Below are 18,556 nucleotides of genomic sequence, written 5' to 3' on the forward strand. Positions count from 1 at the left end.
GTTATTTATACTTTATTATCCTTTTTATCGTAATCAGTTCAGTACTAGATTACAATCAATTTTATTTTTAATGCGCTCTCTCTGTTTTCTGCTGATTCATTGGCGTTACCTTCTCCCAGTTTGCCAGCCTGCTCGGCGGCTCCTCCAGGCAGGATCTTGGAAAACATGCCTTCTCCTTCCATGCCCGGTTGACCTGCTGCAGCACTGCCAATACCACCAGGTCTAGGAGCAGCTTTGGAGCCTGGACAAAAATACAGCGAGTGGAAGAAAGGGAGAGGGTGATGGGATGTGGGAGAGGAAACGTGGCCAGAGACGAAAATACGGAAGAAGACTGAGAGTAGCGGAGGAATCTATATTTGTCCAGATTTCATATTCGGTGGCACCTGTTAGCAAATATGAATTTTATGATGGGATCTGGTGTCCGGAGTTGTGTGTCTATTTACCGAGCTTTAAAAATTAGGGCAGTGCAGGGCAGGGCAGTAGAAGAACTGCATCACTCATCAGTTGCCCTGTTGAGTTTTTTCTGCCCTTTAAGTTTGCTGATTTATTTGATTTATTTGCTTGCCTGCAGCCGTTCTTTGGTCATTAGGTCCCCTCGGATAGACCTACATAGGCTTCCTGTTTGCTGATTTCCTTCCTTAAGAAAAATTTGCTTCATCCCATTTTCAGCTGGATCTTCTATCTACTCATTCGTTGAGATGTTTAAATAATTGATTTTCCAACAAAATGGCAATTTCACTAAAATATTAATTAGCCTTTGATGTTCTGTCCCAAAACAGCACCAATCCAGGTGCTATTTTTAATTCTTCTTCTTTCGGTTTCCCTTTTACGGGTCACCACAGCGGATTATCAGCCTATCCTCCATCTCACCCTATCCTTATCATACTGTTCTTTCACACCAACATGTCCTTCCTTTCTGCATCCATGAATCTTCTACGTGATCGTCCCGTATATCCACTATCCCTCCTCTGCACATGTCCAAACCATCTTGCTCAACCTGAGCTGTCCCTCTGATGTACTTGTCCCTCCTGATTAGTCCCAATGAAAATCTTAGCATATTCAGATCGGCCACTCGAACTCGGCCTCCTGTCTTTGTATCCAAGCTACTGTCTCCAAACCACAAATCATAGCAGGTCATAGTGGCTCCACCCACTTTCTATTACTTTGGCTGGTTGACCCCAGGTATTTAAACTCTTTCACCTTCACTACCTCTACTCCTGGAATCTTCACATCACAACCCTATATTGTGTCTTGCTTCTTCTGGCTTCCAGTCTCCTCTACAGTGTGCGCCTCCACCTCTACACACTCTTCTTCCTGCTCCCTACTCTCACTACAAATCACAGTGTCATCAGCAAACATGACTCCAGTATCAGCTCATCTGTTAAGCTGTCCATCACCACTTCATTATAATGTTTTGTAAGGTTATTTCTAAAAAAGAAAAATGTGAATTTTCTGAATTTAAAGTTGAGAAATTAGATTCAAATGATTGGACTAAAAATTAATGATTAAAAATGAAGAATGTTTTTTAAAAATCTTTCATGTCCCTCGATTTATCCATGTATGAAACAAGTTAGATTAGCTGCTCTCCCTTTAAGGTCATCCTCTCTTCAGTATAAAGACAGAAGGAAAACAACTGTCTGTAACCAAGTTTTAAGGGCAGCGACCTCAAACTAATGATCGATTCAGTATTGATTCATTTTAATAGAAAGTTACTAAAAATGTTAGAAAGGGGTAAAAAAGCAGATATTATTTTGCGAGATGAAGATTAACACAAATATACTACTATACTATTACCTAACTAACACATTATGTCGTGACTTGGCATATTCATGAGGAATTACTGCCATGAAGTGAAAGCCCTCCTGTGTGTTTTTCCACTGTTGGATTAGCTGCAGATTAATCTCAGATTAGATGAAAGAGTGCGCAGTGGTTACATAATTCAGACATAGTGGGAAGCAGTTGGCAAGTTGTGGAATTTTGGGATTCTGTGTGTTTTGTGTGTGTGATGAGTGTACAGTACCTATGCCTGTGAGCGGGGGCTGGGCAGTCTTTGAGGCCAAGACAGGTGCTGCTTTTGCTCCAATAGCTGTTGCTGGAGGTGTGTCGATCTTGGGCTGGAGGCAGAAAGAGATGGAGAGAGGGGGAGAGAAAAGGGTCAAAGTTCATCCATTTAGAAATACTGACATCCCATGTTTACCTTCTTTTCACTGCAAAAAGGTTGGAAGTAGAAGACAGTCAGGGAAAAATGTCTGCCATGTATTCACATCGCTGGTGGCAGACAGGAATTGGAGGAATGTGGGATTTAGTTCTGTTTACTCGAATAAAACTTGAATGAAAGAGTGAGACAATACGAGATAAAAAGAGAAGAAGACAGCTGAAGTGATAGATAAGAGACGGAGAGACAGAAGCAAGACTGGAGAGAAAGCTGCTCCCTTATTGTGTTGTATTGTGACAGCTCACTGAATGATGACTGACTGAATGATGACTTTCAACACTGTGAAGTGTCAGTCTGAGGGTTTTCTCTTGAAAAAGATGGAATCTCTTCTGTTAAGTGGGGTTGATTCACAAACCCAGAAGAAGAAAAAAGTGAAAAAACATATCTACAGAGTCAATGCACCCTGACATTGGTTGTTAAAGTCCCTGGAGCCCTCCTGGGGGAAAAGAAAACTCTTTTGTACTAATTTGAACTGTCCCTTTTTTAAGGGGACAAATGGACTAAAACCAAACACTGGAGCTTTTTCTTTAACTTCTCACCCTTACACACTGATCATTATGACCAATTAATAACTAATAACTATCTCTTCATCATGGGACTTGTTAATATTAGGGTGCAGGTGAGCATTTTGTCTTCAAAGTTGACGCGTTAGAAGCAGGAAAAAACGGCAAGAGTAAGGATTTGAATGAATTTAACAAGAGAGAAAATGTGATGGCTAGACGACCAAGTCAAAGCATCTCCACAGCTGCAGCTCTTGTGGGGTTGTTCCGGTCTGCAGTGGTCAGTATCTATCAGAAGTGGTCACAGGAAGGGACAGTGGAGAACCAGTGACATGGTCAAGGGCAGCCAAGGCTGACAGATGAATGTGGGGAGCAAAGGCTGGCCCGTGTGGTCCGATCCAACAGATGAGCTTTCCAGCTCAAATTGCTGAAAAATCTAATGCTGGTTCTGATAGAAAGGCGTCAGAATACACAGTGCATCGCAGTTTGTTGTCTATGTTGCTGCACAATCACAGACCAGTCAACTGACCCCTGTTCACCACTGAAAGACCCATCAATGGACACGTGAGCTCACAACTGGCCCACAGAACAATGGAAGAAGTTTGTTGGCTCAGTCTGATGAATCATGTTTTCTTTGACATCACATGGATGACTGAGTGCGTGTTCGTCGCTTCACAAGGGAACACGTGGCACCAGGATGGACTTTGGGAAGAAGGCAAACTGGTGGAGTAAGTGTAAAGCTTTGTGCAATGTTCTGCTAGGAAACTCTGGGTCCTGCCATTCACCTGAATGTTATTCCCTGATGGCCGTGGCCTCTTTCAGCACGATATTGCACCGTGCCTCAAAGTAAAAATGGTTCAGGGATAGTTTGAAGACCACAACAACGAGTTTGCGGTGTTGACTTGACCTCCAAATTCCCCAAATCTAAATCCAATCAAGCATCTGTGGGATGTGCTAGACAAAACAAGTTCGATCCATGGAGGCCCCACCTCACAACTTACTGCACTTAAAGGATCTGTTGCTAACATCTTGGTGTCAGATACACACGCAACACACCTTCAGGGGTCCCTCGACAGGGTCAGGGCTGTTTAGGCAGCAAATGGGGAACCAACGCAACATTACAGAGGTGGTCATAATGTTATGCCTGATCAGTGTGTTTGATACTTTTAAAACCCCTGGAAAGAATTACTACTAACTACCAAAGTATAGTTTTATATAAAAATGCTTCATTTCATTTCTTTTCTTTTCATTTTTTTATCTTGAGTTCTGATGTTGCTGTCAATCAAATCCATATTTAATCCATTTATTCCCTTGGCACTCATCTATGTGACACAAAGTTGCCAGTACTGGAGCTGATAGGTTCAGTTGATTTATTTGAATCTGCTGTGTCATTGTGATCAGTTTGAAAGTTTCTGTGCTGTTGTGTCCCTCTCTCTCAAACCCCCACCCCGGCACCCCACTGCTCTGCATTCAACATCTGAGAACTAAATGGACAATGGCCTCAGGAAAGATACACACCAGACCATTTCTGATATCCATCACAGTAACAGCTTGGATTATCTGAACACAGGAAATATGAACCAGTGTTTGGATCCCTGTCATTTTTATCTTTTATGATTGACTGGCTCCTCTGTTTTCTGTAAACTGTGTGTGTGCGATTTATTTAAAGCTTCTATTTAAAGCAATCCATAAATAAACCTGACTTCAAAGACAGTGAACTGTTATTTTTAATCCCAAAATATGCTGCATCATTTCCATTTCATTCTTTTTGCTGCTGCAGAACATAGGTGATGCATAATGGTGCACAATGCAGCATACAGAATTTCATTATTTACAGCCACTTAATCAATGCTTTTTAATTACATAATGGACCCAACATAAGAGTGCAAGTGAATGAGTTCACACGCTGAATAATTATCATACCGCAATTTTTTTTGTTTTGTTTATGGTTTCCTGTCAGAAGCATTTGCAAAACCCATCCCTGCATAATTTTACATCAGATTTTATGAACAATTTCACTTTTCGTTTTTCCTGCTGACTTTATACTAATGTACCAAAATGAAACTCATGAACACCATTCAGCTCTGAAAGCACATTATGAATGATTCTGGGGTAGTAATAACCGGCATGTTGATAGTGGCTTTGTGAGCTTGAAAGTCATTCATATATTTACTAAAGATTGAATGAAGAGAATCTCTGAACTATCTCAGGTTTTGGGTTAAATGTCAGAGTGAGATTTTTTTGCTTCAGCAAGAAAAATAGATTGACATGGATTTCTGATTATGGAGGAAATGCAGGGTGAGAATAGATTTTTGCAAAGAGACTTTATGAGTGAGAATTTCTTGAGCATCTAGCAGACAGTGAATCAGCTACGCTGAGTTATCAACTGCCTCTCTGTTAATCACAGTGTAAGATAAAACTTGCCAGCAGAGGCGAGGCAGAATTTCAATATACTATCTGAACTGGGAGGAGGACCAGCTCTTATCTCGGGGACTGTGGAGGGACAGTGGAGGATGGAGGAGTGCAAAGGAGACAAGTGGAGACAAGCTGAAAGTGAAAGGGCTGGAGGACTAAAACAAAATAAATTGTTACTGTGCAGTAGGATGGCATATGTAATGTGAATATTGAAAGATATTTTTGTAATGGTCATGAAATACTTCTTATGTTACTTCATAAAACCAAAAACATCCTTTTATGACATTTTCTTCAAAATGTCAAATACAAATGTGAATTGAACCATTTGAGTGCACCGAAAGATGTATATTTTTTATTTTTACCTCATACAGAATAGAAAACAAAACAAGCCTCAAATCCTTACTTAGAAGAGTCATCTTTTCTTTCTGGACTCACAATTGTGGATGTTGTGGTTCCTGTTGGACCTGTCTGCCTGGCTTGGCCCATGGGTCCACCTGCTGGTCCCATCTGCCCCGGTTTGGCCTGGCCCTGGCCCTGGCCCTGGCCCTGTCCCATTCCCATTCCCATTCCCATTCCCATTCCCATGCCCATGCCTTGTCCTTGGGCTTGGGGCTGCTGCTGGGAGCTGTTGGTTGTTGTGGCACCGGGCTGCCCTGGTCTGGTTGCTGAAGTCTGGGCTTGCTGCTGGAGTTGAGCCCTCTGTCCCAGAGCCCCATCTGTCTGGGAACCCGGGCCACCTTGCCGTCCTGATCCCGTAGGCCCACCAGCAGATCCCTGAGCCCTAGCAGAGCCACTGCCAGACCTTGAGGAGCCTGAGTGGAAAAAAAGGGTGTTTTTTATAAACAGTTTGTGGCTATTGCTTGAAAATGGACTCTTCTTGCCAATAAAAAAAACAGGACATTAATTCAGCACTGATTTTTTCTGCAGCTACTGCCTGAAGGCCTGTAACTGTTGTCAAAACTGAAGGAATGATTGGCAGCTGAAAGGATTCAGTCAACACATCTTTGACCTTTGCGTCATCTGTTTCTTGTCTTGTGCACACATTTCCAAGTCAGTTATGCAAGTTAGATGATTTCCGCTACCATCTTCCACAGAGAAAGTTATGCTTTTATAAAACCAAAACTACAATGTACTGATAAAAGAAGCGGCTTACTCTGGCTTTCTCTTATAAAGTACTTTCAGATTTTATTACAGTGTAATAGTAACTGACAGGAAACACAGGCATGAGATGATGACACACAACAATGTTGTGAGCATAGATGAAAGCAGTGATTTAATGACTGCAGTGCTAAGAAAACAGCCATGGTGCTGCCTGCAGATAGCACATTTCTTGGAAAACATGTGCCTGATATTATATAGTTAATTAGAAAATGTTGATCCCTGAGGGAATATATGAGTGTAAAAAAAGCATCAAACACAATCTGAACAACAGGGGTTATTAAATACTTCTACCTAAGACTTAAATGATTTAAAAAAGAACACGGTATTAACTCCAGTGCCTGCTGTAGTTTCATTTTTTAAGACACATTTATAAAAGTGACACAATCATGTGTTCAGTATTAAGGTTAAGCTCATGGATCAGCATTATTAGATCAGACACTAAAAACAAGAAACGAGCTTCATTAGTTAGGGATATATAATAGTGCAGGTGCTATTATGAAAAAGTTTTGAGATTTATGGCGAAAAGCAATATAAGTGTTTTTTTTATTTTAAACTAAACTAACTGAAACATACTTCAGTCTAATCTATATCGCCCACATAAGCAGAATCCGAATGAGATCTAATGCTGTTGTTCTCAGGAAAAGTACTTTTAGTTGATGCATCTTTTACTGCTTCTTCATTGTCTTTCATTATAAAAACAATGACATTATAACGTAGTGTGTAATATAACATTCAATAATATATAATTGCTTTCAATTCTCAGATAAATGTGCAGTTAATTAGAGAATATAAATCAATTGAACAGTCAGTCCAATAATCACATAATCAATAACTTAGATAAACTCTTTCTAGTCTGTACAATATTTTGCAATATACTTAAGTCAACGGGTTTCGAATACACTGTAATTAACCTATACATTGAGGTATAAAGTACAAAGACTGCGCTCTAATCATGTTTGACAAGAGATTCAACATTCGTATGTACCTGGTGGCTGCCCCTGCATGTCCACTGGACCCTGGGACTTGCTACGTGAAGACCTGTGTGGGTCGCCCTGTCTGGAGGAACGCTGGCCATGATGATGCCCAGATGAGTCGCGGGAGTAGTCGGAAGAGTGGTACCCACCGGATCTTGAGTCAACACGTCTTCCTGTAGATGAAGATCTTCCTGAGGGATCATGGCGCATAGATGGGTCTTTGGGGTGCCCCTTAGAGGATCTTGAGGACCTAGGTTCATCTGAATGACGTGAGGAGGAAGAATGGCGGCTAGAACTGCCATGGTGTCTGTGGTCGCGAGATGATGAGTGTCGCCCTGTGTGGCCATACTCATCTTGGGGCCACAGGTCCTCCTCAGGAGGCTCATCATAATCATGGTAGGTGTGTTTGACACTGTGCCGGCTCCTCCCAGAGTGGCTGCTACCGTAGTGACGAGAACTGGAGCGTGGCTTCTCAAACCAGTCGGTTTCTTCTTGGCCCAGATGGTAGGCTTTGGAAACCGAGAGCAGATCACAGTCAATCTCCATGTCGTTCGGAGACAGCGGCATGCAGGCTGAAAGAAGGAAGAAGGCAGGAAGAAGACCAACCGCATGCAAAAGAAAAGAGTGGGTAGGGGTAGACACAGAAAGAAGGGCAGAAAAATAAAAATAAAAGTTTTACATCCATGCACTTAACACTTAAAACATGTAAACTTCACACAATACAAGACAATATTACCAGAATAAAACAAACACTGCAAAACTGTCTGCTTTGGCTGCTGTTTTTGTGTTCATTTCAAATTAAAAGCCAGTGACAGAGGAGGACAGATATCCTGCACTAAGACACTGTATAACTGCTCTGGCAAGACAAAGCAGGTATATAAAACAGTCAACCTCTATTTAATTGCTGATTTGAGACAATAACACCTCTTTGACGGAATAAATATCAAACCTATAGGGGGGGACTGTTTTGCAGTGTAGATCCAAACACATGTAAAAACATAAGTAAAGATAAAAACCTGTAAAGAAAAAACAATGCATTTGTGTCGTGCAAAGACCTTTCAAGTGAATCAGAGTGTAGCGAATGACGAAAACGACCACGCCGAAGAACCATGCGAGTTTGGAACAGACAGACGACTGGACGGACAGGCGGAAGGACGGACAGGCAGGCAGACAGACAGATAGCAGTCCACTGATACGAGAGCTCCGAGTGACTCTCAGGATGACGAAAACATTAGCATGCAACAGCTATATCTGTCTCTTTTTTACTTTCTTTTTCTTTGCTAAGTCTAGCCTTTGGGTGGGTGGGGGACGTTTAGATAAACGTTGGGAGCAGTAGAAGGTAGTGAGACTGTGTGGGATTTCATCTCCCACAATTACCTTCGCTGTCTGACACAGCGCAATGATAATCGTCTATAAAGTATGTATCATCCGATTTGTAGACGTGTGTCCGGGGAAGGTCCCTTATGTGGTCTTGAACATCTGGCAGCGAGTGACTGGAACCATAATGGCCATAATAGTATTTATATCTACCGCTGTGACTGTCATACGGGTCGGGACCTAAACTTGACGATCGCCCAGAACCCATGAACCTCCCCAAAGGACTCAGGGGACTCTCCTCTTCAGAGTATTGTCGGGTTGGATGGCGCCCCCTGTAGCCAGATCGATAGGAGCGGTCGTCCCTCTCATAGGATCGGCTGCGATACCCGGAGTAGTCCCTGGCTGAGATCTTGTCCATGCCGTAGCCAGTGGAGCGGGAACGGCCAGTGGAGGTGTAGTAAATTCGATCGTCCTCATCCGTCGTCATACTATAGTATCGACTACCATGAGTGGTGCCACTGCCACTGTCGTAAGCACTCCTCTTAAAACCGTAATCCTCGATCAGCTGGCGTCCTCGAATGTGAGAGGAGGGGTAAGCCGCACCTGTCACTGAGGAATAGGAGGCCAGGTCTGCCTCCACATCCCGTGCCTCCTCAATCGGGGAAAACTTGGAGATTTTTTGCTCCATACTCCCCAGCTTCCTGTGCTTGCTGCGCTTGGATGACATGACAGCAGGAGCCAGAAGGGTTCTGGAGGACGGTGAAGGTTTCTGTACCCCAGAGCGGATGCTGCCATGTTTGTAGTCGAAGTCATAGAAATAGGGGGATCCCCCACCCATGCTAGCGCTGCTGCTGCCCCCTAGAGGTCCGTGCCTGTAGCTGCTCTTACCCCTGCCATGGTGGTCGTACAGCTCTTCCTGCATCGCTGCTTCCTCCTCGGGTGCCCTGCCATAAGAGGAGCTGCCAGTTCCCCCACGCGTCGTGCCAGTGGTGCTGCTGTGGCTGTGGATGTCGCCCGGGTAACGCCCACTGCCGCCATGATGCATCATGTCCCCTGTCATCGTGCCCAGCCCATCTTTTGCCGTCAGCTCGCTAACATCATCTATCATCATGTAGTTCCTCGGAATGTTTTGCTCTAAACCAGGAGCCCCATACATCCCATCTGCTGTGCTGTAGGTGGAAGGACTGTCTACAGAGTGCCCGTAGGCATTGGACACAGTGGAAGTATACTGTCCATATGAGCTGGCTGTGGTGGTGGTGTAGCCATAAGTATTAGCAGTAGTTGTGGTATACTGGCCATATGAACTTGTGGTAGTGGAAGTATATTGGCCATATGTACTGGGGGGCATTGTTGAGTACCCACCGTAGCTGCTGGACACTGGTGCTGACCCATAGGGCCCATACGAGCTTGCCATGGTTGTTGCTGCAGTGTACTGAGCATAGGATGGAGCTCCACTGGAATAGGTAGCATCCTGAGCAGTAGTGGTAACCACAACAGTAGGGTTGCTAATAGTCTCATAGTTGGTGGGCATCTTGTGCTCTAGATCGGCCAATGAAGTCTGCCTCGGTCTTCCTGGATGAACTGTGAGGATATCAGCTTGGGGCTGACCAGGGTATGGTGTGGTCTGGCTGGGGTAGGAGGACACAGCGCTGGGATAGGGTGAGCTGTGGGTGGGGTATGGTGGCTGACCGGGTGGTGCTGGCCCAAAACCTGTATGCCCTGGCTGAGGCTGAGGCTGAGGTGCAGCTGGTAACCCCATGTCTGTCTGGGGGTATGGGGGCTGAGTTTGGGGGTAGGTGTGAGAAGGATATGAGGTTTGAGGTTGATAGGTAGGTCCAGGAGGGGGAGCATGGGTTTGAAGGGGAGTGGGTTGTGGCAGTGCCTGTGACTGTGACACTGTTGGGTAGGGAGGCTGGTTGAATGTTGCAGACTGGTATGGTACACTTGGTTGCTGAGATGGAGCTGCTGGTTGGCTTTGGGGGTACTGACAAGAAAGGAAGGATGAGGTGGGTGGGTATTGGGCTGCGGTGTTGAGGTCACTGGTGAACTGGCTGAGAGGGGCGGTGCTTGGTCTGGTTGTTAGTAGCCCATTACTCTCATGTGACGCAGCTGCAGCTGCTAAACGTAAGTTATTCAACTCACTATCAGACATATAGTCCCTGGTGTCCCCCATACACCTCAGGTAGGCAATATCCCTTCTCTCCCTCTCCTTGACCAATGTCTCCTTCCTTTGGTGGATCCCCAGCTCAAGGTATCTCAGCTTAGCATCAATTTCTTTCTCTTCTTCCTCTAGTTCAGCTTGCTGCTTTCTCAGCTTGGTTGACTCTTGCTCCACGGCCTTGAGCTCATGGGTGAGGTCTTTGAGGAGGCTGGCTTTCGCAGCCAGGCCAGACCTGGAGCTGGGCTTGAGGCTGGGCACGGAGGGCAGGTAGACCTGTTGGAGGGCTGGTGTCATCATGGGCAGGTGAGCTGATGTAACAGTCTCGTCTGGAGGAGGGCTAGGCAGGGTTCGCTTGACCTTGCGGAGCAGTGAGCTCTGCTGTAGGGCTGCCAGCTGGAGAGAGAGAGACAGAAGAGAGAGAAAGAAAGAAAGAGAGACGGGGGAAGGAGTGGAAGAGGAGAAGAATATGGGGGGATTGGTGATGTAAAACATCAGATGTGGGGAATGAGGAGATCAGTGTGATAACAGTGGTTAGGAAGATCAATGGAATAGGAATGGGGGATGGAGAAATGGGAGGTGCGTGTGTGTTGGGGGGGGGTAAGTGAGAATTTGAGATGAACATGGCGAGGTATGGATAATGGGGAAAATCAATAGCAAAGATAGATGAAAAAACAGGTGAAGCAATTAAGCAGAGCAGATAAGTGAGATGTAAAAAGGGTTGAGGAAACAAATAAGGTAAAAAAATAAAATAAGAAAAATAAATTAATGTACAGGGTTATACGTAAAGGGAGAGAGTTGGCGGGAGAGATGACATGCACAAAATATGAGTAGAAGAGGAGGAAGGGAGGAAGAAAAACTCAAAAAGAGAAAAAAAGGGTCAAAGAACAGAAGAAACAAGGAAAGGACGCAACGACAGGGCCATATAAGGGAGACAAAGGAAACACACATAGACAAAAGGACAAAGACAACAGGAAACAAGAGTGGAGTTTGTGTTAGCAGACATACAAAAACAGTGAAATGAGTGGCAACTGTGATAGAGTATTCCATTAATTTAATAGCTACTAATGCAATCAATTTCTTTTTCTTTTTCTTTACAGTTTTGAGTTGATATTTTCAGAATTTTGGGATTTATACCTTTATGTTAATGTTTTCTTAATTTTTTTTAATTCTTATAAAATACTTAGTAATGATGAGACCAGTAAACAACCCAAGTTTAACTAAAGGTTGTGGAGACAGCATGTAGTTTTGTTATGCTAAAATCTATATTCTTACTTAGAATGCACCATGGAATAACAAAAAACCCCCAACATAATAAGCATATGAAGTACAGTATAATGAAGCAAATGAGTATACTGGAAGATATAGCTGGATTTAAAGGGTGGCTAAATGAACCACCATGGCTTTTACAATTTTCCACTGTAAAATCTACCAAAAATAGAGAACAAAAATTAGGATTATCATTGATTTTTCATTTAGCTGTAAATTTTGAGTGCTTAATATTGAATTAATAAAATGCTGAATTTGTGTGGGCTTCCCTGTCAAAACCAGTCAATGATGTGACCATCAAAATAATCTGTGTTTATCTTTGTTTTTATACTGTGTGTAAATAATATATCATCCCATTTGTTCCTACCAAACATATATTGAAATTGTAAATAGATCACAGTGTGTTGTGTGTTATTTTTCATTTCAGTCTGTGTGTAGGCGGAAGCATAAAGAGAAATCCCCTCTGGGACCTATTATTTTCACAATCCTAACATGGAGGCAGTGAAAAATACACTATGAAACACTTTTCAAAGGGTCAGAAGAATACAATGATATGTATATATATATATATATATATATATAAATAGGTACAGTTGGGGTCAGAATGACATTTTAGAGGATGAATGTCATTTTGGATTTTCTCTTTCTACAAAAGATCTAGACAAAGACCCAAACTTCACCCTGAAAATGAAAGGAAATATCGCTATGAACTGAGAGAGTGCTTACTGCGAAAGAAAATATCCCTGCTTCAAAATCTTAGCCTTCAAACAAGACTGAAACTTCCAAATCCTTTCTGGAGAAAAGCTTTAGGGTCAGTCGAGACAAAGATTGAGCTGTTTGGCCGCAATGGCTACAGGTTTGTTTGGGCGAGTAAAATTCAGGAGTTCCAATCTAGGAAAACAGTGCCAACTGCAAAGCATGGTGGTGGTAGCATCATGTTTTGGGGCTATTTTGCTGCCAGTTGTGCTGGTACATTGCATAAAGTGGATGGAATAATGAAGAAGGAGGACTACCTCCAAACTCTTCAACTTCACCGATGGTTCGATGGTTGATTAACATTAAGCTTCTGGTATGTCCTATGTCTGAAAATTTTTGGACTATGCTTCGAAACTGGGTCCATGCCAAGAAACCAACCAAATTAAATAAACTATTCTAATTCTGCAAGAGAAAAGTGGTCTGATATCCAGCCAGAATTATGTCAGAAGCTTGTTGAAGGTTAAAAAAACATGCAGTCATGATGCAACCAACTGAGGAAGATTCAACCAAATATTACTGGGGGTGTATGTATACTTTTCAATTTTCAGTCCAATTCTTGTTCTCTAAAATCGTGAAAGATGTATGATGTATAATCATTTTACTGAATTCAACAAAATCAATAAAAGCCCCAACTTATACATTTGCATACATCCATGACTAGCATATGTAAACTTCTGACCTCAACCGCACATCACAGCATTAAAAAAAAAAAAATAACAATAACTCTCACCCAGGGAAAACCGGATGGGTAGTTGTTGTTACCCAAAACAAGTTAAGCAACATCTTTGCCACATTTCAACAGAGTTGAAAGTTGGTTGAAAATTGAGAGGTGAAGAGTTGTTCTTAGGGTATTAGGGTGTGTGTCTTTGGCTTTACTAGGGTAGATTTTACACTCATTGACACCACCTGTCGTTGTTAGGACAATTTGGCTGAAACAGAAGAGTTAAAATACTGTTTCAGTCTGAGCTGCTATTAATAACGTAACATAATGTACACTAAAGCATTCTTAAGTAATTGCACTTAAGCACAAAACAGTCCTGAGATCTACTAGTCTACAGTCTGTGCACGAACATTCTAGTAGCATCTGTATCAAATGTGACTGTTCACATGTTTTATTGGTCCTTTTTTAAATTCTATTTTTTTTTCCAGACAACCATTATACTGTCATATTGTAGCACAGTGTTTTGTGGTGGCATTAATTAATTCCCTAAGCTATTGTTGTTAATTGATTTTCAGGTATGGTTGTTGAGACAATATAGGTAAGTATGTAATGTCCATTTAAAAGAGTTATTGCTCCTGCTATGCGAGCAAGAGAGTTTCTGTTACCATTGAAACAGTTTAAATACACAGAATGGGTCACAATTATGGCTTAATGTTTTTGTTTTTTACTCTTCAAACCCCAGTAAATAATAGGGGTGGCTGTAGCTCAGGAGGTAGAGCAGGTCAGGCATCGACTGGAGTGTGAATGTGTGTGAATGTTAGGCAGAAAGCACTTAGGGCATAGAACAAAAATGTGCTTGTATGAATGGGTCTGAATTGGTGAATGAGGCATGTTGTATAAAGCGCTTTGAGTGTTCAGGTAGAGTAGAGAAGCGCTATATAAAACCAGTCCATTTACCATAATATGTAAATTGTTGAAACAGCATAGACCTTTATAAATTTAGTCGGAGATAAACTGAAGTTTTGTAGTTTGATCAAATTTAGTTAGTTTGTGGGCAAGCTGCTAGGCTCTTTATCAGTTTTTAAAATCAAGGCCCAGAGTAACTCAAGAGACCTCAATAATAGAGCACATTTTGACTTTGCATGCCAGCTACTGCTGAGGTGTTACTGGTTTCAAACAGAAGATGGGGTCATAAAACTACAAAACAATAACAAAATCTGAAAAATAATCTAACAAAGGGAATTACTCATCATAGCATCCACATGAAACATTCATAGCACTCAGAAAATGAAAACAAGGGCAACATCGAATGAAAGAAATGGTTTCAAAGTTACACAGAGGCCATTCAGTATTAATGCCCTTGCTAGGTTTTGACTCAAATAAACAACGTTATTAAATGTGCTAACTGGCCCGCTGCAGGAGTTTAAAATGTATCAATTTATTTATTAATTGTTAAAAATATTTTTCCACTGTTTTAGTCTATCATTTGATTTTACCGTTTTATATGCGGCTTATAAATCTCTTCACTCTGAATTAAAATATGAATGTAGCATGAAGGATGTAACATATGAAAAGTAATAAATAGTAGACAAACTTTACATCTTTTGGATACTACTGTAAGCTTTGCATACAGAATCACAATCTGTGCATTGCTTTATTTTCAGCTATAAAGTTAAAATAACAGGATTTAATGTTCATCCCACTTTCTTTTCAACTAAAACTTTGACAAAATTTTAGATAATTTTGTGTGAAAGTTAACCAGTGCTGTCATTTTTCCTGTAAAATTTGTATTTTTAACAATATCCAGTGATATTAGAGGTTATCTATACTGTATCCATCTGAATAACATCATTAACTATAAATTTCAATGGCTTTTAGTGTATATCACCATGGTTTGAATGGCTTTACCTGGTTCTGAAGTGCTTGTTGTTGATACAGGGACAACCTGGCCTTCGTGTGCTCATCTGTGGTGGGGCTTAGAGACTTGGGATCTGACATTGACCTCTGAGTGCTCTTGATGGGTCGGGGCACAGAGGGGTGTCGCTGGGGAGATTCGGCTGTGTAGGACTTCTGCTGAGGTGTTACGTGGGCCTTGTTCAGTCGCTCGCTTGACAGAGAAGTCTCTATGAGGCGGTGAGGGGACACCGGAGAGACCGGAGAGTAGAGGACTTGTGGAGATTTGGGGGCTGTTTGCTGCTGGCGAATGATGCTGGAGATCGATTCATTGTGGAGATGGTTGTGAGGCTGGTAATTAATGTCGAGTGGGTCAGGGCGTCGGCGCTCAAATTTGGCAGCATTTGCGGCAATCTGCTGCTGGCGTTGCTGGGTGAGAAGGTCAGAACCTGACTGTTGTGTGCCAGTACCGGCAGAGGACGAATATGGACTGACTGTGGTTGGTACGCTTAGCTGTGGAGCTACAACTCCCTGTGACTGGGCTTCTGGATCAGTCTGGCAAGCTAGAGATTGTCCTTTTTGAGTTCGCTCTGGTCCAGAGATATAGTGCACAATCTCTACTTTGTTAGGGTCTGGTACTGTCACATGGATTGCTGGGGAGACTCTTCCTAGGTGCTCCACTTCCGTCTGGCAAGACATTTCCCTGATTGTCTGAACGCCAATATTGGAGGAAACCATCTTAATTTTGTCAGTTTTGGTATCAGTAGCTAAGGTGGCTGTAGTGGCAGTGCTGCTGCCAGCTGCACTGGACTCAGAGTGCCTTGAGAAACGCGAGCGCCTTCGGCGGACCGGATGCTCTGTCTCAGCCTTGTCCTCGTCATCATCTGTCTGGACAGAGCAGTCAACGCTGCGACCACGCCTCCTGGTGCGATGACGCATCATGTACCTGGCGATGGAGAAAATACACGAAAAACAAAAAATAAAGAATTTTGTAAATCTACTGGCAATATAGGGTATGAAAAAGTGATAACTACAATGCAATAAAGTGCTATGAATATAAATTGTTAACACAAACATTTATCTTCATCCTTTTTGAGTGTGAACTTTTTTATGTTAGTATGCTACTGTATATACTATTGTTCCAACCTTTCCTTCAAGTGATTGATTTATTCTACATGGTATTATTCATAAAATATTAATAAAACCTGTTTCTCCTTGGGTCTTAAATTTAATTACAGACACGTGAAGTAAATTGCAAGGCTATTAAAATAACCTTTGCCTATATACACACAGTTTCACCTCTTACACCCCTCCTCTTTCCCCGTCACTCCATACACTCACACACTGTTTACCTCTCCTCTCCATCTTCATCGTCAGTCTGCACACAGCTATCCACAATCCTGCGGGGGGAGCCGTAGAACACCACGCCATCTCCATCCAAGCTATCTCTAGTCAGTCTGCTCATGGAGCTGTGTTTTCTCATGTTGGTCCTGGCCTCCATTTGCTCCTCCTGGCTCCTCAGGCACATCTCTGACGAGGAGTTGGGCAGAGAACGGGAGCCCATATGAGAGTCTGCGTAGGGGTGCAGCGGCTGTCCATCCAGCTGTACAAAAAAACCATGGGGTTTTAATATTGCTATAAAGCAGTGATTCAAATCAGAATGACAAGGTTGTGTAGCTGCATTTCACAAACACATTTCTTCAAGATAAAAAGGTACACATATCTGTCTGAATGCAGAGTGTCACATGCATACACAGCTTAAGAGCCAGCTACCAATGTTTTTCATTAACTCCACCCCACCCCCACCTGCATGATCTGGGTGACAGCAGCGGTTTTCTGTCTCTTCTGCTCTTCAAGCTGCTGCTGGAGCTGCTGCTGTAAAGACTGGATCTGATCTAGCTGGGACTTCTGCTGAGCCAGCTGCTCCCGCTGTAGAACAAGTTGTTTCTCACGTTCATGCTGTTGCTGCTGCAGAACCTAAACAAAAAGTGTCGGTGGAGATGGGAAGAGAAAGAAGGACATATGGGCAAAAACACAGACAGAGCGAGATAACATAACAGAACAGAGCGTGGAGCATAAGAGGGTGGAGAGATGGAATGGGTTGATGAAGGAGAAATTATGAAATAAGCAAAGTGAAGAATAGTACCAGAACAAGATGAAGAAAAAATTTAAAAACAGAGAAAACAGCGAAAAAGAACCAAAGTCATGATATCTGGTTTTATTCAGGATGATAAAATTTCTAAAATGTAGCCTAAATCACAAGATTCCCACATGTGAATGTGACATGAAGTCATTCTTGTGCTGATGGATTAGTTTTGACAATGGTTCCAAGTTAGTCAAACTTGTATATACTGCAAAAACCAAGAATGGAGGCGCAACATGAATGAAGTGCAGCATTTACTGGTAATTGCTCTTACCAGTCATACAATGCTCTGCAGAAAATATTTAAGGCATTTCTTTTACTGCTAAAATGACAGGCTGATGCAAATAAGCAGTTAGGGGTTTTTGCTTGCACTGTAAATTATGAGATGCATTTTAAACATTCCAGTTCTAGTTTATTCTCATTAAGGAAGACTTCCACACCTGTTTAACAGACTTAAGTTGAAAGATTTTCAACTGCTTGTTCTATTAAAAAAGAAGAAAATTGTCACATTAGCCCTCAGGTTTACTGTGAAAACATCATTGCAAGGCCAAGAGCTCAGAAAGCAATATATTATAACCAACATGTGTGACTGATTTTCGATAGTTTTGCAATATATTTTGGTTTATTTTGCTTGATTTTTATGATTTTATGCAAATTAGTCCGCTGAATGGAACATTTAAACCACTTTTTTGGCCTAAAAGTCAAAGTAATAAATGAAACATGAGACTTTATAAACAGGTATCCTTTTGAAACACACATACAACAGACATCAAACAGACACGCAAACATCATGTGTAAAATTTAAAAAAGCCCAAACAAACACAGCATGCAAACTCATCATTTATAACTAAGGCTGCATAAAAATATTTATTCAGAAAAAAAGTCATCACTTTTGAACAGAATTTTAGCACATTTTAAAGAAATATCTTATGGACTTAATGTATCTGATTAACTGAAAATGCTTGTTTAATATACTTTTTAGAAGAACTGCTAAGAGACAGACATTGAAAGACAATATACTGTTTAAAAAATTAGCTGTTTTTAATGTGTCTTGTTAAGTAGGCACAATACTGAAACACTGAATAAAAGCATTT

General features: G+C 42.0%; 1 protein-coding gene across 3 annotated transcripts in view; it reads right to left on the bottom strand.

Moving 5' to 3' along the window:
* Positions 1-18,556, bottom strand: part of bsna (bassoon presynaptic cytomatrix protein a) — a 117,906-nt gene that overhangs the window by 9,466 nt on the left and 89,884 nt on the right. For 2 of the 3 annotated variants that reach the window (XM_042221039.1, XM_042221040.1), the window contains exons 5-13: positions 17,903-17,944; positions 17,126-17,296; positions 16,672-16,922; positions 15,335-16,265; positions 8,643-11,136; positions 7,277-7,774; positions 5,566-5,942; positions 2,021-2,114; positions 110-241 (exon numbers count right to left, since the gene is read on the bottom strand). In XM_042221039.1, the coding sequence (XP_042076973.1) occupies positions 110-241; positions 2,021-2,114; positions 5,566-5,942; positions 7,277-7,774; positions 8,643-11,136; positions 15,335-16,265; positions 16,672-16,922; positions 17,126-17,296; positions 17,903-17,944 (4,990 nt within the window). The remainder of the gene's footprint in view (positions 1-109; positions 242-2,020; positions 2,115-5,565; positions 5,943-7,276; positions 7,775-8,642; positions 11,137-15,334; positions 16,266-16,671; positions 16,923-17,125; positions 17,297-17,902; positions 17,945-18,556) is intronic. The other variant, XM_042221041.1, reaches the window with a different exon arrangement.

This window comes from Haplochromis burtoni, unplaced genomic scaffold, assembly GCF_018398535.1.
Source record: "Haplochromis burtoni strain Fernald_Lab_line unplaced genomic scaffold, NCSU_Asbu1 Contig_60, whole genome shotgun sequence".
Taxonomy (NCBI): Eukaryota; Metazoa; Chordata; class Actinopteri; order Cichliformes; family Cichlidae; genus Haplochromis; species Haplochromis burtoni.